This window comes from Ursus arctos, unplaced genomic scaffold (genome assembly GCF_023065955.2).
Source record: "Ursus arctos isolate Adak ecotype North America unplaced genomic scaffold, UrsArc2.0 scaffold_14, whole genome shotgun sequence".
Classification (NCBI taxonomy): domain Eukaryota; kingdom Metazoa; phylum Chordata; class Mammalia; order Carnivora; family Ursidae; genus Ursus; species Ursus arctos.
In genome coordinates this window covers 36,369,436-36,388,706 of record NW_026622808.1, presented here as the reverse complement: position 1 = coordinate 36,388,706, position 19,271 = coordinate 36,369,436, and the positions used below count along the sequence as shown (strand labels likewise).

The 19,271-nt window shown below is 50.6% G+C and overlaps 2 protein-coding genes across 5 annotated transcripts in view; one reads left to right on the top strand and one right to left on the bottom strand.

Moving 5' to 3' along the window:
- IL17RB (interleukin 17 receptor B) overlaps nt 1–4,343 on the bottom strand; it is a 15,111-nt gene extending 10,768 nt beyond the window's left edge. For 2 of the 3 annotated variants that reach the window (XM_026501043.4, XM_026501045.4), the window contains exons 1-3: nt 4,054–4,343; nt 1,866–1,890; nt 1,010–1,150 (exon numbers count right to left, since the gene is read on the bottom strand). In XM_026501043.4, coding sequence (XP_026356828.1) covers nt 1,010–1,150; nt 1,866–1,890; nt 4,054–4,113 — 226 coding nt within the window. In that variant the 5' untranslated portion in view covers nt 4,114–4,343. Of the gene's footprint in view, nt 1–1,009; nt 1,151–1,865; nt 1,891–3,687; nt 4,028–4,053 lie in introns of those variants that run through there. The other variant, XM_026501044.4, reaches the window with a different exon arrangement.
- The window catches only part of CHDH (choline dehydrogenase), a 27,209-nt gene continuing 12,185 nt past the window's right edge, over nt 4,248–19,271 (top strand). The window contains exons 1-2 of one of the 2 annotated variants that reach the window (XM_048226513.2): nt 4,248–4,573; nt 8,746–8,805. The gene's annotated coding sequence lies outside the window, so the exon portion shown is untranslated. The remainder of the gene's footprint in view (nt 4,574–8,745; nt 8,806–19,271) is intronic. The other variant, XM_026501042.4, reaches the window with a different exon arrangement.

Sequence of the window (19,271 nt, the reverse complement as noted above, 5' to 3'; positions counted from 1 at the left end):
AATGGAAAAGTCAGGTACCTGAGCGAGCACTTTCCCTACACTAGGAGGGGGATCATCTCGGCACTTTGGTTCCTTCCATGAAATACAAGAACAGACAGAAGAGTACGCAGATCCTAGGTAGACCACGTGAGGAGTCGTCACACTCATGTAGCCAGTACCCAGGCCGAGGAACAGCCGCGGAGTGCCCTTCCTGCTTCCTTCCCTTACTTCTCTTCCCGGGAGTAACCACTACCGTGACTTCGGACCACTCAGCGGTGCGCTCAGCGGTGCGCTCAGATGTGCACTCAGATGTGAATGTGGACGCCTGCATCCGGTTTCTTGGGTCTGTGAGACTCATCGTACTGGGTTTAGCTACAGATCACTCCTGCTCATCGCTGCCCTGGATTGGTTTTGTGATTCTACTGTCGGGGTTTGACGGGTTCCAGTTTGGAGCTGTTATGAATAACGCTACTAGGAATAATCTAGTACGGTAGTCCCCCCTTCTCTGCAGGGGATGTGTTCCAAGACTCTCAGTGGATGCCTGGAAACGTGGAGAGTACCAAGCCTCCTAGATACTGTGTGTTTCCTACGTACACACCTCTGATGAAGTTTACAAATCAAGCACAAGAGCTGAACAACGGTAACCAATAATAGAAGAATTATAACAATGGACTGTAATAACAGCTATGTGAACATGGTCTCCCCGGAAATATCTTCTTGTGCTGTGCCCGCCCTTCTACGTGGGGGGATGAAGCGAGCTGAATGACGCACGCACGGTGACACAGCGCGGGGCTCCTGCGGACCTGCGGAAGGTATGTCAGAAGCAGGGTCATCTGCGTCCGGACTGCGGGTGACCACAGGTAACTGAAACCATGGAAAGATAAGGGGGGGACCACGGTATGTGGCTTTTGGTGCACTTTTGTATATGTTCTGTTGGGTTTATGCCAGGGGTGGAATTAATGGGCCCCACAGTCTGTGCTTTTCTGCTTTATGTAGACACTTCAGGCTTTATTCCCAGATACAAACTTACCATCTGCCCGGAGTCTCCAGCTGACGTTCATCAAAATGGAATAGTCCTCCATGGCAACACTGCTTTTAACAGGTTCCACTCGGAGGTCCCTCAAGTCTCCGGGGGTCAGAGTGTGTTGGACCATCCACTCTGGAGACGGTCCTGGGAAGGGGCAAAATTGCCTATGACACTCTCCTCCCGGCCCAGTGCAATGCCATCTCCTCTCAGTGACCCACCCTGACCTGTCCTTCATTCACAATTCGTCTCTTCTTCCTGCTAAGGCAGGCCAGGCCAGACATTTCTTAGTGCTGGCTGATTTATCGCCGAGGAGATGCTCAACTTCCTGGCCCCCGCCCACAGCGCACTCGGGACCACTCCACGTGCCTGTCCCGGGGTATCTGACATGCTTGTTAGGTCGGTCCTGCCTTCCCCATGCCTCAGCCTGGACTCCAGCCAGCTAGCCCGCACAACTCCCCTTCCTATCTCCTAACTCTTGCCCGTACCCTCTCTCCTCCAGCTCATCCTTTCCAACCACATTTCTTGGGCAGAAACCCATCCGTTCTTCAAATTCTACCATCTCAAACGCTCCTTCTTCTTTAAAACATTTGCTTCCTGTTCTCAACTGTAAGTGACCTCCCTATCACAGCACTTGATCTCCCAGAAGTGACAGGCTTCTCTTCCCACCCTGAACCCGGTCATTCCTGTCCTGCCTGTGCCCCTCTTACTGGCCAGAACGGCAGCCCATCTGAAACACCGGGAGCTCTGCCTTGCCAGGTAGACGCCTCACCCATATCAGCTAACCCTGCACCTGGTCTCCAATGGCCCACCACCTGGACTTGGGTTCCCCCCAAAAATACCCATTCCCTAGCACACCTACCAGGTTCAGAGCCACACCGAATCATCTGTAAGAGAGAAAGAAACAAAGTGTCATGTTGGACGCTAGCAAACCGTAAGCCTTCATTTGCCAAATCAGACAAAACACCATCTTTTTCTTTTTTTAAGATTTTATTTATTTGAAGAGAGAGGGAGAGTGCAAGTGGGGGGAGGGCAAAGGGAGAGGGAGAAGCAGACTCCCCACTGAGCAGAAAGCCTGATGCAGGGCTTGATCCCAGGGCCCTGGCAGATGCTTAACGGACTGAGCCACCCAGGTGCCCCCAAACCATCTTTTTCTTAAAATGCATATACAAGTGGCAAACTTTTGGAGAAAAGCTGGGCTGATTCCACTTCAGTTTGGGGGAGACTAGGCCGGCTCATTGTAGGCTATCATGAACCTGACGTTAGCTATCATAGACTTGATCTTCAAGCCCGCTCATCATCTCACTTAAAAACTAGAGGTGGGTCTCCACCCTTCTCTGTGCCTCTTCCCCTTCCCTGCTGTAAGCAGGGGTGACTCTCGACCATCATGAAGACCCCTTCACACTCTACTGTTCGACTGTAGATTTTCAGGACCATCCAGAGTATTTATTTATATATTATTTATATATATATATATATTATTTATATATTAGGCCCAAGCTGTGCTAAGAAGATAAACAGAAGAAAGCTATAAATGCAGTCCATGGTGCCTTCCCAGGGCCTTTAAAATAGTCCTCCTCTGATACAGAAGGGCCCACCTGAGCTATAACTGTGATTTCAAAATGTTATCTTTTAGGGGCGCCTGGTTGGCTCAGTCGTTAAGCGTCTGCCTTTGGCTCAGGGCGTGATCCCAGAGTCCTGGGATCGAGCCCCACATCAGGCTCCTCCGCTGGGAGCCTGCTTCTTCCTCTCCCACTCCCCCTGCCTGTGCTCCCTCTCTCGCTGGCTGTCTCTCTCTTGGTCAAATAAATAAATAAAATCTTCAAAAAAATATTTTTAAAAATGTTATCTTTTAAAAAGAGCTTTTAAAAATTATGTATGTATCAGTATCCAAGAAAGGCCAGTACTAAATCCCTTGGAGGTAATGGCTCATGTCTTTTAAAGCAAAAAAATAAAAAAAATAAAAAAAATAGTACTTCCGTTTTGGAGTAAAATGCTGGACCTAAAATAGTTAACTGTCAGGCAACAGCAAGTTCCAGTGACAAGACCCTATAGGCTAAAAGGCCACCGCTCTGCAGTCTTGGCCCTCTCAGCCTGAACACTTACAAACATCTTGTAAGAAAGAAGGCAAGCTTTTGATGGTTTGGGTTGTCTGGGTTTGTTAGTCCCTCATCTTTGTCTTTTTACAGCTGAACTTCTAGTAATATCAGACTTTTTTTTTTTTTTTTTTTTTTTTAAACAAGCCACTATAGTGGGAGCCGAGTTCTTGTCAAAAGGCTGGTGAGACAAATTTTAGGAAGAAGCAAAGCAGCAAGGGTAGTGGCTGGAGAGATCAGGGCACATGAATGGGGTTTATTTTTCCATAACCATCAACAAGTAACCACCATGTTTTATGCTCTATGCTGTGCTATGAGGGCAGAGATATAGTTTCAAATGCTTTTCGAAAGATTTTTCTTCATTAGTGATCCAGAAGATTCCCTCAATCCTTAAAGGCGCTGGGGAAGCAAGGAAACCGGCCAGAGTCCAACAGATTACCAGCTCCAGGGGCAGGGTACCCCAGCACAGCGGGAGCCCACACGGCAAAAAGAAAAAAAAAAAAGGCAAGTGGTAATAGAGATACAGCTCCTGTCCCCAGAGTTGGGCAGACCTCAAGACTGCAAACAATAACAATATTGAGCACCTACTATGTGCCACGCTCTTTGCTGCTGCCTTGCAAGCCCTGTCGTTGTTCCTCACTAAGTCCAAATGAGTTGGGTAGGACTCTTCCCTTTACAGACGAAGACACGGAGCCTCGGCGAGCATAAATGACTGAATCCAGAATGCAGGCTGGCATTTGAGTCCGGGTTCGTCTGGTTCCGACGCCCCTGACTCGAGCAGCCTGAAGCCCAGGGCGGGGACCCGTCGGGCTGCCCCAGAGGGTGCGGACGTGCCCCTTCCAGGCGGCCCTTCGCGAACGAGCGTGAGCTGGGGGGCGGGAGAGGGGGTCGGACGCCGTCGGGGTGCGGGCTCGAGGATCGGAACGCGGGAAAGGGGCGCGGGCGGAGGCTTACCGGCTCCGGGGACACCGCTCCCCAGCACAGCGTGGCCAGGCTCAGCAGCACCAGCGACATCGCGGAGCCCCGGGCAGCCTGCGGGAGGCCGCGCTCTTATCTCGGCGCCCCGGGCCACCCCTCGGCGCCCCGCCTCCCACAGCGCCGCCCCGGCCCCGCCGCCCTCCGGGCGGACCCCTCCCTGGGTGCGGGACGTAGCCGGGGCTCGCCGGGATGGGCCGGGTCCCAGAGCCCCGGGGCACCTGACGGGCGGAGCAGCTCGGGCGCCGCACGCCCCGGGCCCCGCGCACACGTGCGAGCGCTGAGCGGGGGCGCTACTGCACACGCGCCCTCGGGCCGGCCCGGCGCAGACCCGGTGCAAGCCGCCCGCCCGCGGTTCCCCTCCAGGCCGCGCAGAGCGCGCCGTGCGCCGGCGCCGCCAGTTAGAGGGGAGCGGGGCGAGGGCCCGGCGGCCGCTGCCGCTCGCTCCTGCCGCCGTCGCCCGCCCTTCCCGCCGCAACCCCCGTCCCAGCCGCCGAGGGTGAGTAGCGGGGGGAGGAGGGGGCGCCCCGAGTCCCGGCCGCCCCGCCCAGCACGCCCCCGGCCGCAGTCCCGGAGCCCCGGGCGGCCTCTGGCCGCGGAGTGGGGGAGTCGGGAGGACCCGGGCTGGACGCCGAGGCTCGAGCCCCACTTTACGCAAAGGCCCAGCCCCCGAAACCAAAGAGTGGGGACGAGGGCAACCGAAGCCTCGTCGAGTTCTTTGGGGGCGCTAGTTCTTCGCAGGAACTAAGTTATATGTTGTTGGGACAGCAGAAATCCTCCCTCCCCCCGGCTTTTCTGGTGTGTGTTTATTTACACAAAACGAGTTCTGACACTAACTCCTGGGTCTCGGAAGGCGGAAGCCTGGGTTGCTGTGGGCTTGCAGCCGCGCGGCGCGGGTTTCGCTGTGCCCAGGAGTCCCGCGGCGCCGCCTGGAATGCAAATCCGGGGCCCGCCCTCAGATTCCGAGGGGACCCCTCGGTCCCGACTGGGCTCTGCGCCTGGTAGTTTTGACGCCCGCCGGCCTGGCCCGCCGGCTGCTGAAACCATCCCTTGAGACACAGTGATTTGGGGACAGGTTAACAAAAATTAGTTGGGCTAACAGTGGATCGCAGAGCTTGGAACCCTACTGTTTCAGCCCCTTCTGTTTGCAAAGGACAAGGTTAGGGTCACCCACTCAAGGCCACTTAAACTTGCAGGTGGAGTTAGCACCATTCTACAGATGCAGAGACCAAGGCCTAGAGAGGGCCCTGAGACTTATGCAGGGAGTTGTCAGCTGGCCAGAGCTTGACTTTGTCAAACAGCTGCTTTTGTTGAGGTCCTACTGCTGCCAGGCCTGGCTCACCTGTGGGGTTCAGATTTGGGCATACATGGACTGGGCCCAGCCTCAAGGTCACCTGAGGCTCTGGCCTGCGTACATGTGGGGCTCCAGGAGAGGTTTGTAGGGGATTGATCTAGTTCTTGACCAGGAAGAGTGGCTCAGGTGAGGTTGTTGGCTCATCCCTGCCTGGGGCTGGCTCACCTTGGGCCCCTTCCTCAACCTCTCTGAATTGCTTTGAGCCCTGTGGTCCCTGAGACCATTGTCAGCCCTGATAGTTATCTGTCTTCTCAGGAAACACCTGCAGGTGCCAGTACTGGGGTGCAAAGGTGAATGACACACAGGTGATGGGCGCTCGTGGACTGAGGATGAATGAGATGAGTGCACGTTCAAGGGCACATGTGCCCGCCCTGCTGTGAAATTGCCAATGGAGACAGCCTCATAGACCAGGTGGAGATCGTGAACTTTGTCCCATGGTGCCAAGAAACGACAGCAGAGTTTTAGGTGTGGGGGGGCAGTTTTAAGCCTTATAAAGGCCACCTGGGTGGCTGTGCAGGGCAGTGGGGGGCCAGCCCCTCCGAGACCAGTGGGAAGGTAGCTGCTAACCGATATGCACTCCCTCAGTGAACCACTGAGCCTCTGTCGTGGGCCAGGCTCCGAGCTGTGCTGGCCTTATACATCTGTGTGCCCCAGCAGGCCTTGCTGTGGGAGCGTGGGACTGAGTGCGAGGGGTTCAGAGATAAGCAGGGATGCAGAGGTGAAACGGGGGGATAGGATTTGTGAGTCAGACATATATGGGGGTGCGAGAAAATCCAGGGGCGAGGGAGCAGCCCCCGCAGATCAAATGGGGCAGAGAGGTCAGGGTTGGCCTGACTTACATCACTGGCAATCAGGGGTGGCTTTGGCAAGAAGGGGAGAGACGGGCATGGGAGGAAGTGGGTTCAGAGATGGGAGTGGGGTGGGGGTGGTTTTGTTTTAAGAAAAGGAGAGGCAGGGCTTCTTTCTACAGGGGAAGGAACTGATGGGTGAAGGGGGGAGGTGAGTGTGGTGTGGAGGTCGCTGAGCATGTGGTGGGAGGGGGGACCCTGGGCAGGGGGTGTGGGGCACAGTGCCGACACCGCCCTGGCCCTCTGGGGCTCCCGGATGGTGATGATGCCCACGACCAGCTCTGCAGACAGGACTGCAGGGTGAGGCATTGGGGGGGCCTGCAGCCACAGCTGGTGTTCTCCGTGGGCAAGCAAGCTGTGTCTGCCTGTCTTCTGTGGGGGGGGGTCCCACACTGGCTTGGAAGGTCATTCCAAAAAGTGTCCTTCATGAGAGGTCCTTGTTGGTCAAGTACGCAGCCTTTGAGGGGCCTGCTGAAAGGGACACCGTCTGTTTGACTGCCTAAGCCCAATAACACTGTGGCCTTATAAACCGACGCAGGCCACTAAATACCCAGTGGTCCCCGCTTCCTCTCTCTCTGTGACCTGTGGCAAGTCACTGCTCTTCTCAGAGCCTCAGAATATCTGTTCCACGGAGCAGAGGAGACAGTGAAGTGGCATCAGCTCGAAGAGGTGACTTGAGCCTGTGAGGGAAGTAACCTTTGGAGGTCCTCGGACCTTCCCCCTTCAGCCATGGATTCTGCCCATTCCCGGTTTCTCGAAGCACCGCCGCGCAGTGTGCCCTCGTGGCTCGGGATTTCGGAGGCACCGGTAAATGCTCGAATGCACGGTGCGCACTTTGCTCCCAGGTGGGGCTTACAGACCTGCCTGCCCAGGAGAGCCGGCTTGGCCTTCCTCCTCTCCCTCCTCTCCCTCCTCTGGTGGAGTGCCGGTCAGGGCCTCTGCTGGAGCCCGGGAGACCGCCCCGTCTAGTACCCGGGGCGCCTGACCCCAGACTCCCCAGGGCAGGCTCTGTGCTGCCGGCTGAGACACCAGGATTTGCCTGGCTGTGCTCCTCACCACTGCTGGCCTTGGGTGACGTTCTCCGTGTCTTGGAGCCTCAGTTTCCCTATCTATGGGGGGGAGGGTGCTGACATCTACTCTGCTGGCCTGGCAGGGCTGTTGGGAGCCTCTGAAGAGATAGGAAGAAAGTTGAAGGATTTCAAGATGTTGTGTAAATTTGGGGGCCGGGAAGGCAGGACAAAAAACCAGATTCATACTCTGTGACCTAAGTAAGGAAATTCCTTTGGACCCAAGTGCAGCAACAGCCTCAGGTTCTGTCACCTTTATCAGGCCTTTGTTTCTCTGCCTGGTCCATCCCCGAGACAACAAGGCCATTGAGGTTGTTGACATATCCCACGTCCCGGCCTCCGCCCAGATGGAATTTTCCACTTTGCTCCTTTTGCAAATATTAATCAAGGCCCTGACCAGTCAACAGTGGACTCATTGTCTCGGGAAGAGTAAGCAGTGTCTGGCTGCTTCCCAGGGCCCCGGCGGCCCACCTGAGCTGGGCCATGGGGCCGTTGGGAGCACCTCTGCCCTCCGTAGCCCTCCGACCCCTCTGCTCCAGCTGGTTGAGCTTTGCAGGGTCAAAGGTAACGGCTGCTTTGAGCCAGGGACGGGAAGCCACAGGGAAGGCCCGCACCCCACTGTTCGCCGCAGGGCCTCCGACGGCGACCCCCTGCCCTGCTGCGGTGAGGAGGGCCCGGCCCCGAAGAGCGCGCTGGGACTCCCGCCTGCCCCGGGAGGAAGGCCCGCCAGGCCCCGGCCCGTGTGCACTTGCCCTGGCGTTAGCAGCTGTTGTCCCGCGGCCACCTCGAAGCCAGTCGGGACACAGAGTGGGCAGAGACCGCCGTTCTCCCAGAGCCCCATCTGCCCATGGGGTGCTGAAGGCGGCCCCACAGTGCTCTCAGGAGGGTTACCGGAGACGCCGGGCACGCGGAGCAGGGCTGCTGGTCTAGTTTTTGATCAGTGATACGTGAATTAACCTATTATCAGTGATACTATTATTGGCCGTGGTGGCACTTGACGGGAGAAGCAGCAGGGTGAGTGGAGCTGTGTGGGCAATAGGGCAGGGACAGGACCCCGGCCCCACTGGGAATGTGACAAAGTCGCCCGTGCTTTGGCTTGGCACTTCTCATTTTTCGAAGGGTGTTTTTTTGGCTCTTACTTCCTTTTGCTCTCCCAACAAACGTACGAAAGAGGTGGCTCCTTTCCCATTTTATAGATGAGGAGACTGAGACCCAGAGGGCTAAATACACCACGAGTGGTGACTGCTTTGGGGCTGCAACCCAAGGATCTTGACCAGCAGCTCCTTTCCTTTCTGGAAAGCCCGTATCTTACTAGGGGACCGAACAGACATAAAGTCACTGTGTGAAATTGCTGTAAGAGTTTCTCAACTCTGACTTCCGATTCTGGGCTTATCTTCCACAGACCATTGACAGCAGCGTGCCGGTGGCCGACTCTCTGAGTCCAGTCATATCTGGGAGTGAGGTGGGTTTCAAACACCATAACCACAGGGCCAGGGTCCCCTCTGCCAAGCGGGGATTTTCTTAACCTCCTGAAAAATCCAGCCGGGGTTCACATTCCCAGGATCTAAGTAAGATCCACATGTTATTCTTGAGAGTTCGCTCCCTCTTCCTCTGTCTTGTTTATTTTTCCCTTGAATCTGTTGAAGAGCTACATGGCGTTCCCCTGGGTGGGGTTTCTGGGTGGCCTTTTCCGTGCTCCTCTGACTTTCTAATGAATTGGTGGGTGGATCCGGAAGTGTGAGCAGATTCAGGCTTGAATTTTTTGGCAAGGGGATTTTGTAGCTGCGGTGTCTCTCCCGATCGGATGGGGGCCCCCCCGATGTGGGGTGACTGTTGATACCATCCTGACCGGAGGGCAAAGAGCCAGGTATGAAGGCAGTACCTCCAGGGACAGTGCCAGCCGTGGGGCACCACTGGCCTCGATGGTCACTAGGAGCCGAGCTTTGTGCTCGGGTCTGCTCAGGCTGTGTCTAGAGTGACCAGGCTACATGGTCACTGTTTAAAGGGTTAACAGGTCCTTTCATGTGGACGGGCCCATTCTTTCACAACGCCGTCCGCTCTTGGTGGACAGTTAGGTTTTTTTTTTTTTTTAAGATTCTATTTATTTATTCGACGGAGATAGAGACAGCCAGCGAGAGAGGGAACACAAGCAGGGGGAGTGGGAGAGGAAGAAGCAGGCTCATAGCGGAGGAGCCTGACGTGGGGCTCGATCCCGTAACGCCGGGATCACGCCCTGAGCCGGAGGCAGACGCTCAACCGCTGTGCCACCCAGGCGCCCTGACAGTTAGGTTTTGATCACTGCTTGCCAGCATAAACAACTCGGGACATCACGACAGACCCCTTCTGCTTGCTTTTCCATAGTCCTGAAGAGCTCTGTCCTGGTTAAATGCCTAGAAATGAGATTGTGGAGCCAAAGGGCTGCCCCTTTAAAGTCCTGATGTGTCCATTCCCTTCTGGAAAAGTTCACACACACCGCAGCTGTGCCCAAAGCAGATTCACTGCCATTGGCCTCACGCTGGTGCAGCTCCTCGAAGGCTGAAGCAGGTCTTGTGCCTCAAGCCTGGCTGAGACTGCTTAGTCCCTCCCCAGAGTTCTTAGCATCTCTTCTCGGGTTACCAGTGAAAGCCAGGCCTTCGGTGGCCCAAAGAGGCTGACCCTAGGCCGATACACTGCACAGGCCAGAAGCTGGAAAGGAAACACACACACACACAGATACACACAGATACACATGTGTGTGCCCACATATGTGCACACACGTGTGTGCGCCAAGAAATTGTGAAGAACCTGTTACCAGTGTTGTTTCAGAAAGTTTGGTCAGTTCTCCACCTGTAGGACTGTGGAGACACACGGTGTCCCAAGTGTGGGCACTCCTGAGATAAGAGATAAACATTTTATTCTGGGCACAATTCTATTGCAATTTGACTCCCACCCAAATTATCCAACTTGTTGTGTGATTGGTCTCAAGCTCAAAATTACATGGAAATTTGTCGTTCTCCAAGAAATTCTGACCACGAAATTTGGCAAATTATTCAATACCCATATTCACCGACTGAGTTTAGAATTTGAAATGAGAATTGTTAGTTGCTACCAAGCACTGCCGTGACGAAGGCTTCTAGCAACACTTAATAGGGTGAGGTGGCTCGTGCATTCGTTGCCCCTCATTGAATGTCATCTCTGCGTTCGGCCCGTCTGCTGTGTCCGTCACTGGACTTGGGGTGGGGGCCTGAACTGACCAAAGCCATGCTTCGCAGACAGAAGTGCCACAGGGACCCGGTGGCTAGCTCCAAGCTGACTGGCCGGATGGATGGGGTGGCTCGGTGTGGCTGCCCTGTGCCCCAGGAAGACCAATGTGGCACGAGGGTCTTCTCCCCTGGACTCCCCTTCCTCTCCTGCTCAGAGTGCAGGAGTGGATGGACAGGGCCCTAAACAGAGCCAGGGTTGGTCCCAGGAAACAGGGCGGGTCAGGGGTATAGGCACCCAGACTCAGAAGGAAGCCTTGGATGCCGCCTGACCTGTGGTAGGACTCCCCACCCACCCCCCAACACACACACACTCCCTCAAGTGGACACACGTGCTATCCTGGCTTTCTCTGGTTCCTTACCTCCACCCCCACCCCTCACTTTCCACACGGCCAATGCCAGGGAGCTCCTTCCCTGCCCAGGTAGCCCAGCAAAGTGGAAAGGGTTACTTCCCTGTCACTCCTGCCCCGTGATGGTCAGTCTGCCCACCCACCCGGTCTGGAAGTCTGAGAGGGCACTGCACTAGGGATGAGGGGGCCCTTGCCCCCAAGGAGTTCCCTTTGGGTAGTGAGCCCTCCCTCTGCACCCCCAGTCCCTCCACCCCCTTAATTTCCTTGCATACAGTGTGTCGTAGGACCTGTCACTTTCCAACACTGTGAGCCAGGAGCCTGAGTGACTCCTCTGCTCCCCCTAGCCCACACCTGCCTTCTGAGAGGAGGAGGGAGCTGGCGCCCTCAGATGGGTCTCAGGAACAGGGAAATGTTGCTCTGGGGTAGGAGCAGCCTGGGGCCTGGGCACCAAGCCTGCCTGGAGAGAAGAGGAAACCCCAACCCACCCCGCCCCTGGCCATGGGGCAGAGAGCTAGACCACGTGCATCCTGAGAAGGGGAAGTGAGAGTGCCCAGCAATCTCCTGTCTCCATTATTCAGCAAATCCTGGGCCAGGGATTCTGGGAGGGTTGGGGGGGGAGGGGAGGCAGAGGTGCCAGAGGGACTTTCCCAGTTTCAACAGAGGTGGGGACCAGACAGGTCCCAGTGTAGTCTGCCCCTGCCCAGAGGTTGGAGAGATGGGTGCCTAGTTGAAGGTCAGACCCAGAACTTTGAGAGCAATTAAAGATTCCTCCGTGGGGGACCATGTGGAGGGGTGTTGGAGGCAGAGCTGTGATAGGAGGTGGGGTTTGGAGTGACTGGGGTCAAGGAGAATAAGTGACCTACCATCACCCCGTGAATAAGGGACCTATCTTCACTTCTCCGCAGTAGACTTGGTGCCTTTTGGTAAAGGCGCCATGTTGCTTCCTAACCCTGTCGACTTTCATTATCAATTATTTCAGACCTTCAGTGGACCTGTCACCCAGGTTAAGACTCAAAGCATGGCAGGTGCTGGTGAAAACACCTGGGTCCACCCTACGCAGAGGCAATATGCTGGGCTTCTTTATACTTTTCTCAGTCATAGGTTTGAGTCCCTCAAACAACATCCAGAATTGTACGTGATACGGGAGGGGTTTTTGCAATCTTTTTTATTATGGCAAAATATACATAACATAAAAATTACCATTTTCACCGTTTGTAAGTGAACGTACAATTCAGTGGCAATAAGTCCATTCACAGTGTTGTGCAACCATCACTACTGTCCATTTCCAGAATGTTCCGTCACCTCAAACAGAAGTTCTGGACCTGCAACACAGTACGGGCGTACCTTGTTCTGTTGTGCTTTGCTTTACCGTGCGTCGAAGATCTGTGTTTCTCACAAATGGGAGTTCGCGGCAACCCCACATTAAGCAAGACTTTTGGCGCCATTTTTCCAACAGCATCTGCTCACCGCATGTCTCCGTGTCACAGTTTGGTAATTCTCGCGGTATTCCGAACTTTACTATGCGTTATGGTGACCTGTGATCTTTGATGTTACTGTCGTCATTGTTGTGGGGTGCCACGAGCCGTGCCCGGGTGAGATGGTGAACTAACCTGTAAATGTTGCGTGTTCTCACTGCTCCACCAACCTGCCATTCCCTTTCTCCCGCCCTCCCCTTGGGTCTTCCTGTTCCCTGAGACAAAACAGTATGGAACTTAGGCCCATTAATAACCCTACAATGGCCGCTGAAAGGAAGAGATCCACGTCTCTCAGTTTAAATGGAAAGCTAGAAATAATGAGGCTTAGCGAGGAAGGCATAGTGAAAGCCGAGACGGGCCGAAAGCTAGGCCTCCTGAGCCAAACCGTTAGCCAAGATGAGAATGCAGAGGAAGTCCCTGAAGGAAATTAAAGGTGCTACTTTAGTGGACACACGAATGATAAGAAAGCAAAACAGCCTGTTGCTGCTGTGGACAAAGTCTGAGTGGTCCAGAGAGAAGATCGAACCAGCTAACACAGTCCTTTAAGCCAAAGCCTAATCCACAGCAAGGCCCTCACTCGCCTCAGTTCTATGAGGGCTGGGAGGGGTGGGGAAGCTGCAGGAGAAAAGTCTGAAGCGGGCAGAGGTGGGCTCCTGCGGTCGAAGGGAAGAACGTAAAAGTATAAGGTGAAGCAGCAAGCGCTGACGTGGAAGCTGCAGCAAATTATCCAGAAGATCCAGCTCAGTTAATTCACTAAACAACAGATTTTCAGTGCAGATGTACCAGCCTTCTATGGGAAGAAGACGCCATCTTCTATGGGAAGAAGACGCCATCTAGGGCTTCCATAGCTGGAGAAGAGAAGTCAATGCCTGGTCTAAGCTTCGAGGGACAAGCTGACTCTCTTTTTAACAATGAGGGTAACTGGTCACTTTAAGGTGAAGCCGATGCTCATTTACCATTTGGAAAGTGCTAGAGCCCTGAAGAATTATGCTAACTCTGTGCTCTGTGAGTGAACATAAAGCCTGGATGACAGCTCATCTGTTTACCACATGGTTTACTGAATATTTTAAGCCCACAGTTGAGACCTATTGCTCATTAAAGAAGATTCTTTTCAAAATATGACTGCTCACTGACAAAGCAGCTGGTCACCCGAGAGTTCTGATGGAGATCTACAACAAGATTCATGTTGTTTTCCCATCTGCTCACACAACATCCATTCTTCAGCCCATGGCTCATGGAGTAATTTCAACTGTCGAGTCGTATTATTTAAGAACTATGCTTCATAAGGCTCTAGCGATTCTAGATTCTAGATAGTGATTCGTCTGACGGATGTGGGCAAAGTCAATTAAAAACCCTCTGGAAAGGATTCACTGTCTCGATGCCCTTAAGAGCATGTGTGATTCGTGAGAAGAGGTCAAAATAGCAACATGAACAGGGAGCAGAAGAAGCGGATTCCTGCCCTCCTGGAGGACTCGGAGGGGTTCAGGACTTCCGTGGAGGAAGTACCTGCAAATGTAGTGGGAACAGCAAGAGAACCAGAATGAGGAGTGGAGCCTGAAGCTGGACAGCATTGCTGCCATCTCACGATAAAACTTGAACGGACGAGGAGCTGCTAATTCTTAGGGGTTAAGCAAAGAAAGTGGTTTCTTGAGCTGGAATCTATTCCAGGGGAGGATGCTGTGATGATTTTTGAAATGACAGCAAAGGATTTAGAATATCACATAAACTTGGTTGAGAAAGCAGCAGTGGGATTTGAAAAGATTGACTCCAATTTTCAAAGAGGATCTGCTGTGGGGAAAATGCCATCAGACAGCGTCGCATGCTACGGGGAAACCATTTGTGAAGAAAGCAAGATTCTCTCAGTGCAGCAAACTTCTCTGTTGTCCGACTTAAGAAATCGCCACAGCCACCTCACCCTTCTGCAACCACCGCGGCAATCAGTCAGCGGCCATCAACAGGGAGGCTGGGCCTCCACCAGCCGAGAGATTACGACTCTGTAAGCTCAGATGACGGTTAGCATTTTTTAGTAAAAAAAAAAAAAAAAATTTTAAATTAGGGTATATACATTTTTCTGGCATGATGCTATTGCACACTTAATAGGCTACAGTATAAGGATGAACATAACTTTAAAAAAAATTTTTTTATTATGCTAGTCACCATACAGTACATCCCCGGTTTTCGATGTAAGGCTCGATGATTCATTAGTTGTGTATAACACCCAGTGCACCATGCAATATGTGCCCTCCTTACTACCCATCACCGGTCTATCCCATTCCCCCACCCCCCTCCCCTCTGAGGCCCTCAGTTTGTTTCTCAGAGTCCATAGTCTCTCATGTTTCATTCCCCCTTCTGATTACCCCCCTTTCTTTATCCCTTTCTTCCCCTACCGATCTTCCTAGTTCTTACGTTCCATAGATGAGAGAAACCATATGATAATTGTCTTTCTCTGCTTGACTTATTTCACTTAGCTTATCTCCTCCAGTGCCGTCCATGTTGCTGCAAATGGTGGGTAATCGTTCTTTCTGATGGCTGAGTAATATTCCATTGTATATATGGACCACAGCTTCTTAATCCAGTCATCTGGGAGAACATAACTTTTATACACACTGGGAAACCAAAAACTTCATCTGACTCCCGTTATTGTGATATTTGCTTTATTGCATTGATCTGGAAGCAAACCGGCCGCATCTCAGAGGCGTGCCTGTAACTCCCCATTTCCTCTCCTCCCAGCCCCTGGTCACCTCCAATCTACTTTCCGTCTCTTTGAACTTCTCTCACGTAAGTGGAACCATACAGCAGTTGTCCTTTTGTGACTGACTTATTTCCCTTCACATAGTGTTTTCAAGATTCATCCGTGTTGTAGAATTCATCGTGTTAGAATTCTGTTCCTGTTTGAAGCCGAATCCGGTTCCGTTGCCCGGATGCACGTCTTGCTCCTTCAGTCCCCTCTGGACGGCCACGTGCGTTTCTGCCTTTCTGCTACTGTGAACGATTCTGCTGGAAACGCTGGAGTACAGCTGAGACCCTGCTTTCAGTTCTTTGGGGTATCTATCTAGGAGTGGAGCGGCCAGATCACATGGTGATTGTATGTTTAACTTTTTGAGGAACCGCCAAACTGTTGTTGTTGTTGTTTCGCAGTGACTGTGCCATTTTACGCTCCAGCCAGCAGTGCCCCCGAGTTCCAATTTCCCTACATCCTTGTCAACACTTGTTATTTTCCTTTCTTTAAATTTTATTTCAGACATCCTAATTCTAGGTTTATTCATATTTTCTGTTTCTTCATAATTCATTTTGGGGAGATGGTGTATTTCTGGGGATTTGTTGGGGGTTTCCATCTGGGTTATCTAATTTGTTGGCATACAGTTATCCATATGCTCTCTGATAATCCTTTCTATTTCTGTAAAACAGTAGAGATGTCCCCGCTTTCATTTCTGATTTTACTAATGTGTGTCTTTTCTCTTTTTTTCTAATCCAGTCTACTTAAAGGCTTGTCTTTTTTTTTTTTTTTTAAAGAATCAACTTTCGGCTTGATTTTCTCTATTGTTTTTTTGTTCCTTATTTATCTCTGTTCTAATCTATTGTTTCCTTCCTTCTGACAGCTTTGGGTTCAGTTTGCTCTTCTTTTTCTAGTACCTTAAGATGTAAAGTTAGGTGGGTTGGTTTTTTTTTTTTTTTTTGAGATCTTTCTTCTTTTTGCACGTACGCATTTACAACTAAAAATTTCCCTCTTCGCACCGCTTTTGCTCCATTTCATACGTTTTGGTGTGTTGTTTTCATTTTCCTTTGTCTCTAATATCCCTTGTGATCTCTTCTTTGACAAATGGTTTAAGAGTGTGTTATTTAATTTCCACATATTTGTGAATTTTCTAGTTTTCTTTTTGAAACCGACTTCTATTTTCATTCCATTATGATTAGAAAAGATACTTTGTATGATTTCAGTCTTTCTCAATTTATTAAGATTTGTGGCCTAATACAGAAGTCTGTCCTGGAAGAATGTTCCATGTGTACTTGAGAAGAATGTCTGTTCTGCTGTTGGTGGTGGCGTGTTCTGTAGCGGTCTACCCGTGGGTTTATGGGGTGAAGGCATCTATTACCTATTGGTCTAGCTGGTTACTCTGTCCATCGGACTACAGAAGTCTCCATTTACTACTGTAGAATTATCTGTTAATCCCTTCAAATCTTTTAATGTTTGCTTCATATATTTTGGGGCTCTGATGTTAGGTATACATAAGAATTACACATTTTATTTTTTTTTGTTTTTGTTTTAAATATTTTATTTATTTATTCGACAGAGATAGAGACAGCCAGCGAGAGAGGGAACACAAGCAGGGGGAGTGGGAGAGGAAGAAGCAGGCTCCCAGCAGAGGAGCCTGATGTGGGGCTCGATCCTATAACGCCGGGATCACGCCCTGAGCCAAAGGCAGACGCCTAACCGCTGTGCCACCCAGGCGCCCCCAAGAATTACACATTTTAAAACTGTATTTATGTAAAGGTTTTATGTAGGTCACACAATGCATAGTTTGCTTTTTCTATTTGAATATGTTTCTAGGATTCGTTTGTGTTGATGTGAAGTTCTGTGTCCCTTCATCCTCACTGTTCTGTGGAGTTTCTCTGTATGACTCCTGCAGCTACTACGGCCTTGGTATTTCCATACACGTGTTGAAGTCAGCATGTCAATTTCTACAGAAAAAATTCTGCTGAGATTTGATTGGCATTGCATCTTATCTATAAATCAATTTAGAGAGTACTGACATCATAACAATGTTAGGTCTTCCTGTTCATGCTATCTTTTTCTATTTATTTAGGTTATCTTTAATTTTTATCAACAGTTTTGTAGTTTTCATTGTATAAGTCTTGCATGTATTTTGTCCAATTTACTCCTAAGTACTTCATACTTCCTGATGCTCTTGTAAATGGTATCGCTTTGTTTTCTGGTTGCCCCACAGAGGATGGGATCAACCCTACCCTCCCACCACCCAGGATTTGTTTGAATGTTGAGACTGATGACATCACACATATATCAAGAGGCTATGAAAAGGCTTATTTCTCCATAATGGGGTTTTCTGGGGAGAGCAGTGCAGACACCCAAGTTGGTCCAGGATAGCTTGAGCGAAGGGAAGGGTAAATGGCTCTGGTTTTCATTATGTTTGGGGAGTGGGCCCAAGGTGGAGATTCCTATATATGGGTTGGATTTGCAGGATTTGAACTACTCCCTGCTCCTCCCCACCCAGGGCAGGAATGCCAGGGCTTTCTTATTGACTTGCCCAGATACAGGGCGAGAGGGAGGGTTGGAGCTTAAAGCTGTCAGTGGTCAAACATGAAAAATAAACTCAGTCTTTATTACATTTTTTACATTTAAATTGCCAACTGTTAATAGTATATAAAAATGCAGTTGCCTTTGTATGTTGACCTTGTATCCTGTGACCTTGCTAAATTCACTTATTAATTCTAGTCGCTTTTGTAAATTCCTTGGGGATTTCTATGTAGATGATCATGTTATCTGTAAATAAGGACATTTATAATTCTTTCTAATCGGTATGCCTTTTACCTTTATAATAATTAACCTTAAAATTCTGGTTAGGACCTTCATACAACGTTGAATAAACAGTGCTCAGATTGAATATCCTTGCCTCATTCCTGACCTCAGGGGGAAAGCTTTTAGCCTTTCCCCATTTAGTACGAAGCCGGCTGTAGGTATCTCGTAGATCCTCTTTATCGGGACGTTCTCTGTCATTCCTTGAGTACACAGCGATTTTAGGGACAGAATATGGAATATCGCCAAATGCTTTCTGCAGTAGGATGGTCACATGGTTTTTCTTTTGTGCTTTCTTAATATGATGAAATACATTGAGTTTCTACTGTTGAGCCAACTTTGCATCCCCGGGTTAAACTCCAGTTGGTTACAGGTGGGTTGCCGGATTTGATTTGCTACAATTGTGTTAAAGATTTTTGCATCTTTGTTCAGTGATGGGTGTTGGTCTGTAGCCTTCTTGTGGTCTTTGTCTCGTGTTGGTGACAGGCTGATGCTGGCTGTATAAACGAGCGGGAGAGTGTTCTCTACTCTCTTTTCTGTAGCATTGGTATTATTCTATCTTGGATGTTTCTTAGATTTTACCAATGAAGTCCGAAGTTTTCTTTGTGAGAAGAGTTTAAATAACGAATTCAATCTCTTCGATAGGTACGTGTAGCTATTTAGGTTACATAGTTCTTGAGTCAGCTTTGAGAATCTGCCTTTCAGTTATCACATTTTTGGGCGTAAAGTTTCCACGTTACCCTTAGATCGTCTCTTCCTCATGGACTAGGCAGAGATGCCTCCTCCGTCATTGCCGATGTTGGTAATCTGTGTTACCTCGCTTTCTTTGGGCAGATGTTTATTATTTTATTGTTTTAAAGAATCAAATTTTGGTTTTATTTTTTTCTATTTTTAAATTTGTTTTCGATTTTACTTATTTCTGTTGTTGTGTGTATTACTTATGACTCCTGTGGGATTTTCTTTTTTCTGATTTTTTTTTTAAGGGTAAAAGTATAGATCATCAATTTGAGATCTGGCTTTTTTTTTTTTTTTTTTTTTAGATTTTATTTATTTATTTGACAGAGAGAGAGACAGCCAGCGAGAGAGGGAACACAAGCAGGGGGAGTGGGAGAGGAAGAAGCAGGCTCCCAGCGGAGGAGCCTGATGTGGGGCTCGATCCCAGAACGCCGGGATCACGCCCTGAGCCGAAGGCAGACACTTAACGGCTGAGCCACCCAGGCGCCCCTACCATCTTTGTTTTAAAGTCTATTTTGTCGAATATAAGTATTGCTGCCCCAGCTTTTTTTTTCCATTCCCGTGAAATATCTTTTTCCACCCGTTCACTTTCCGTC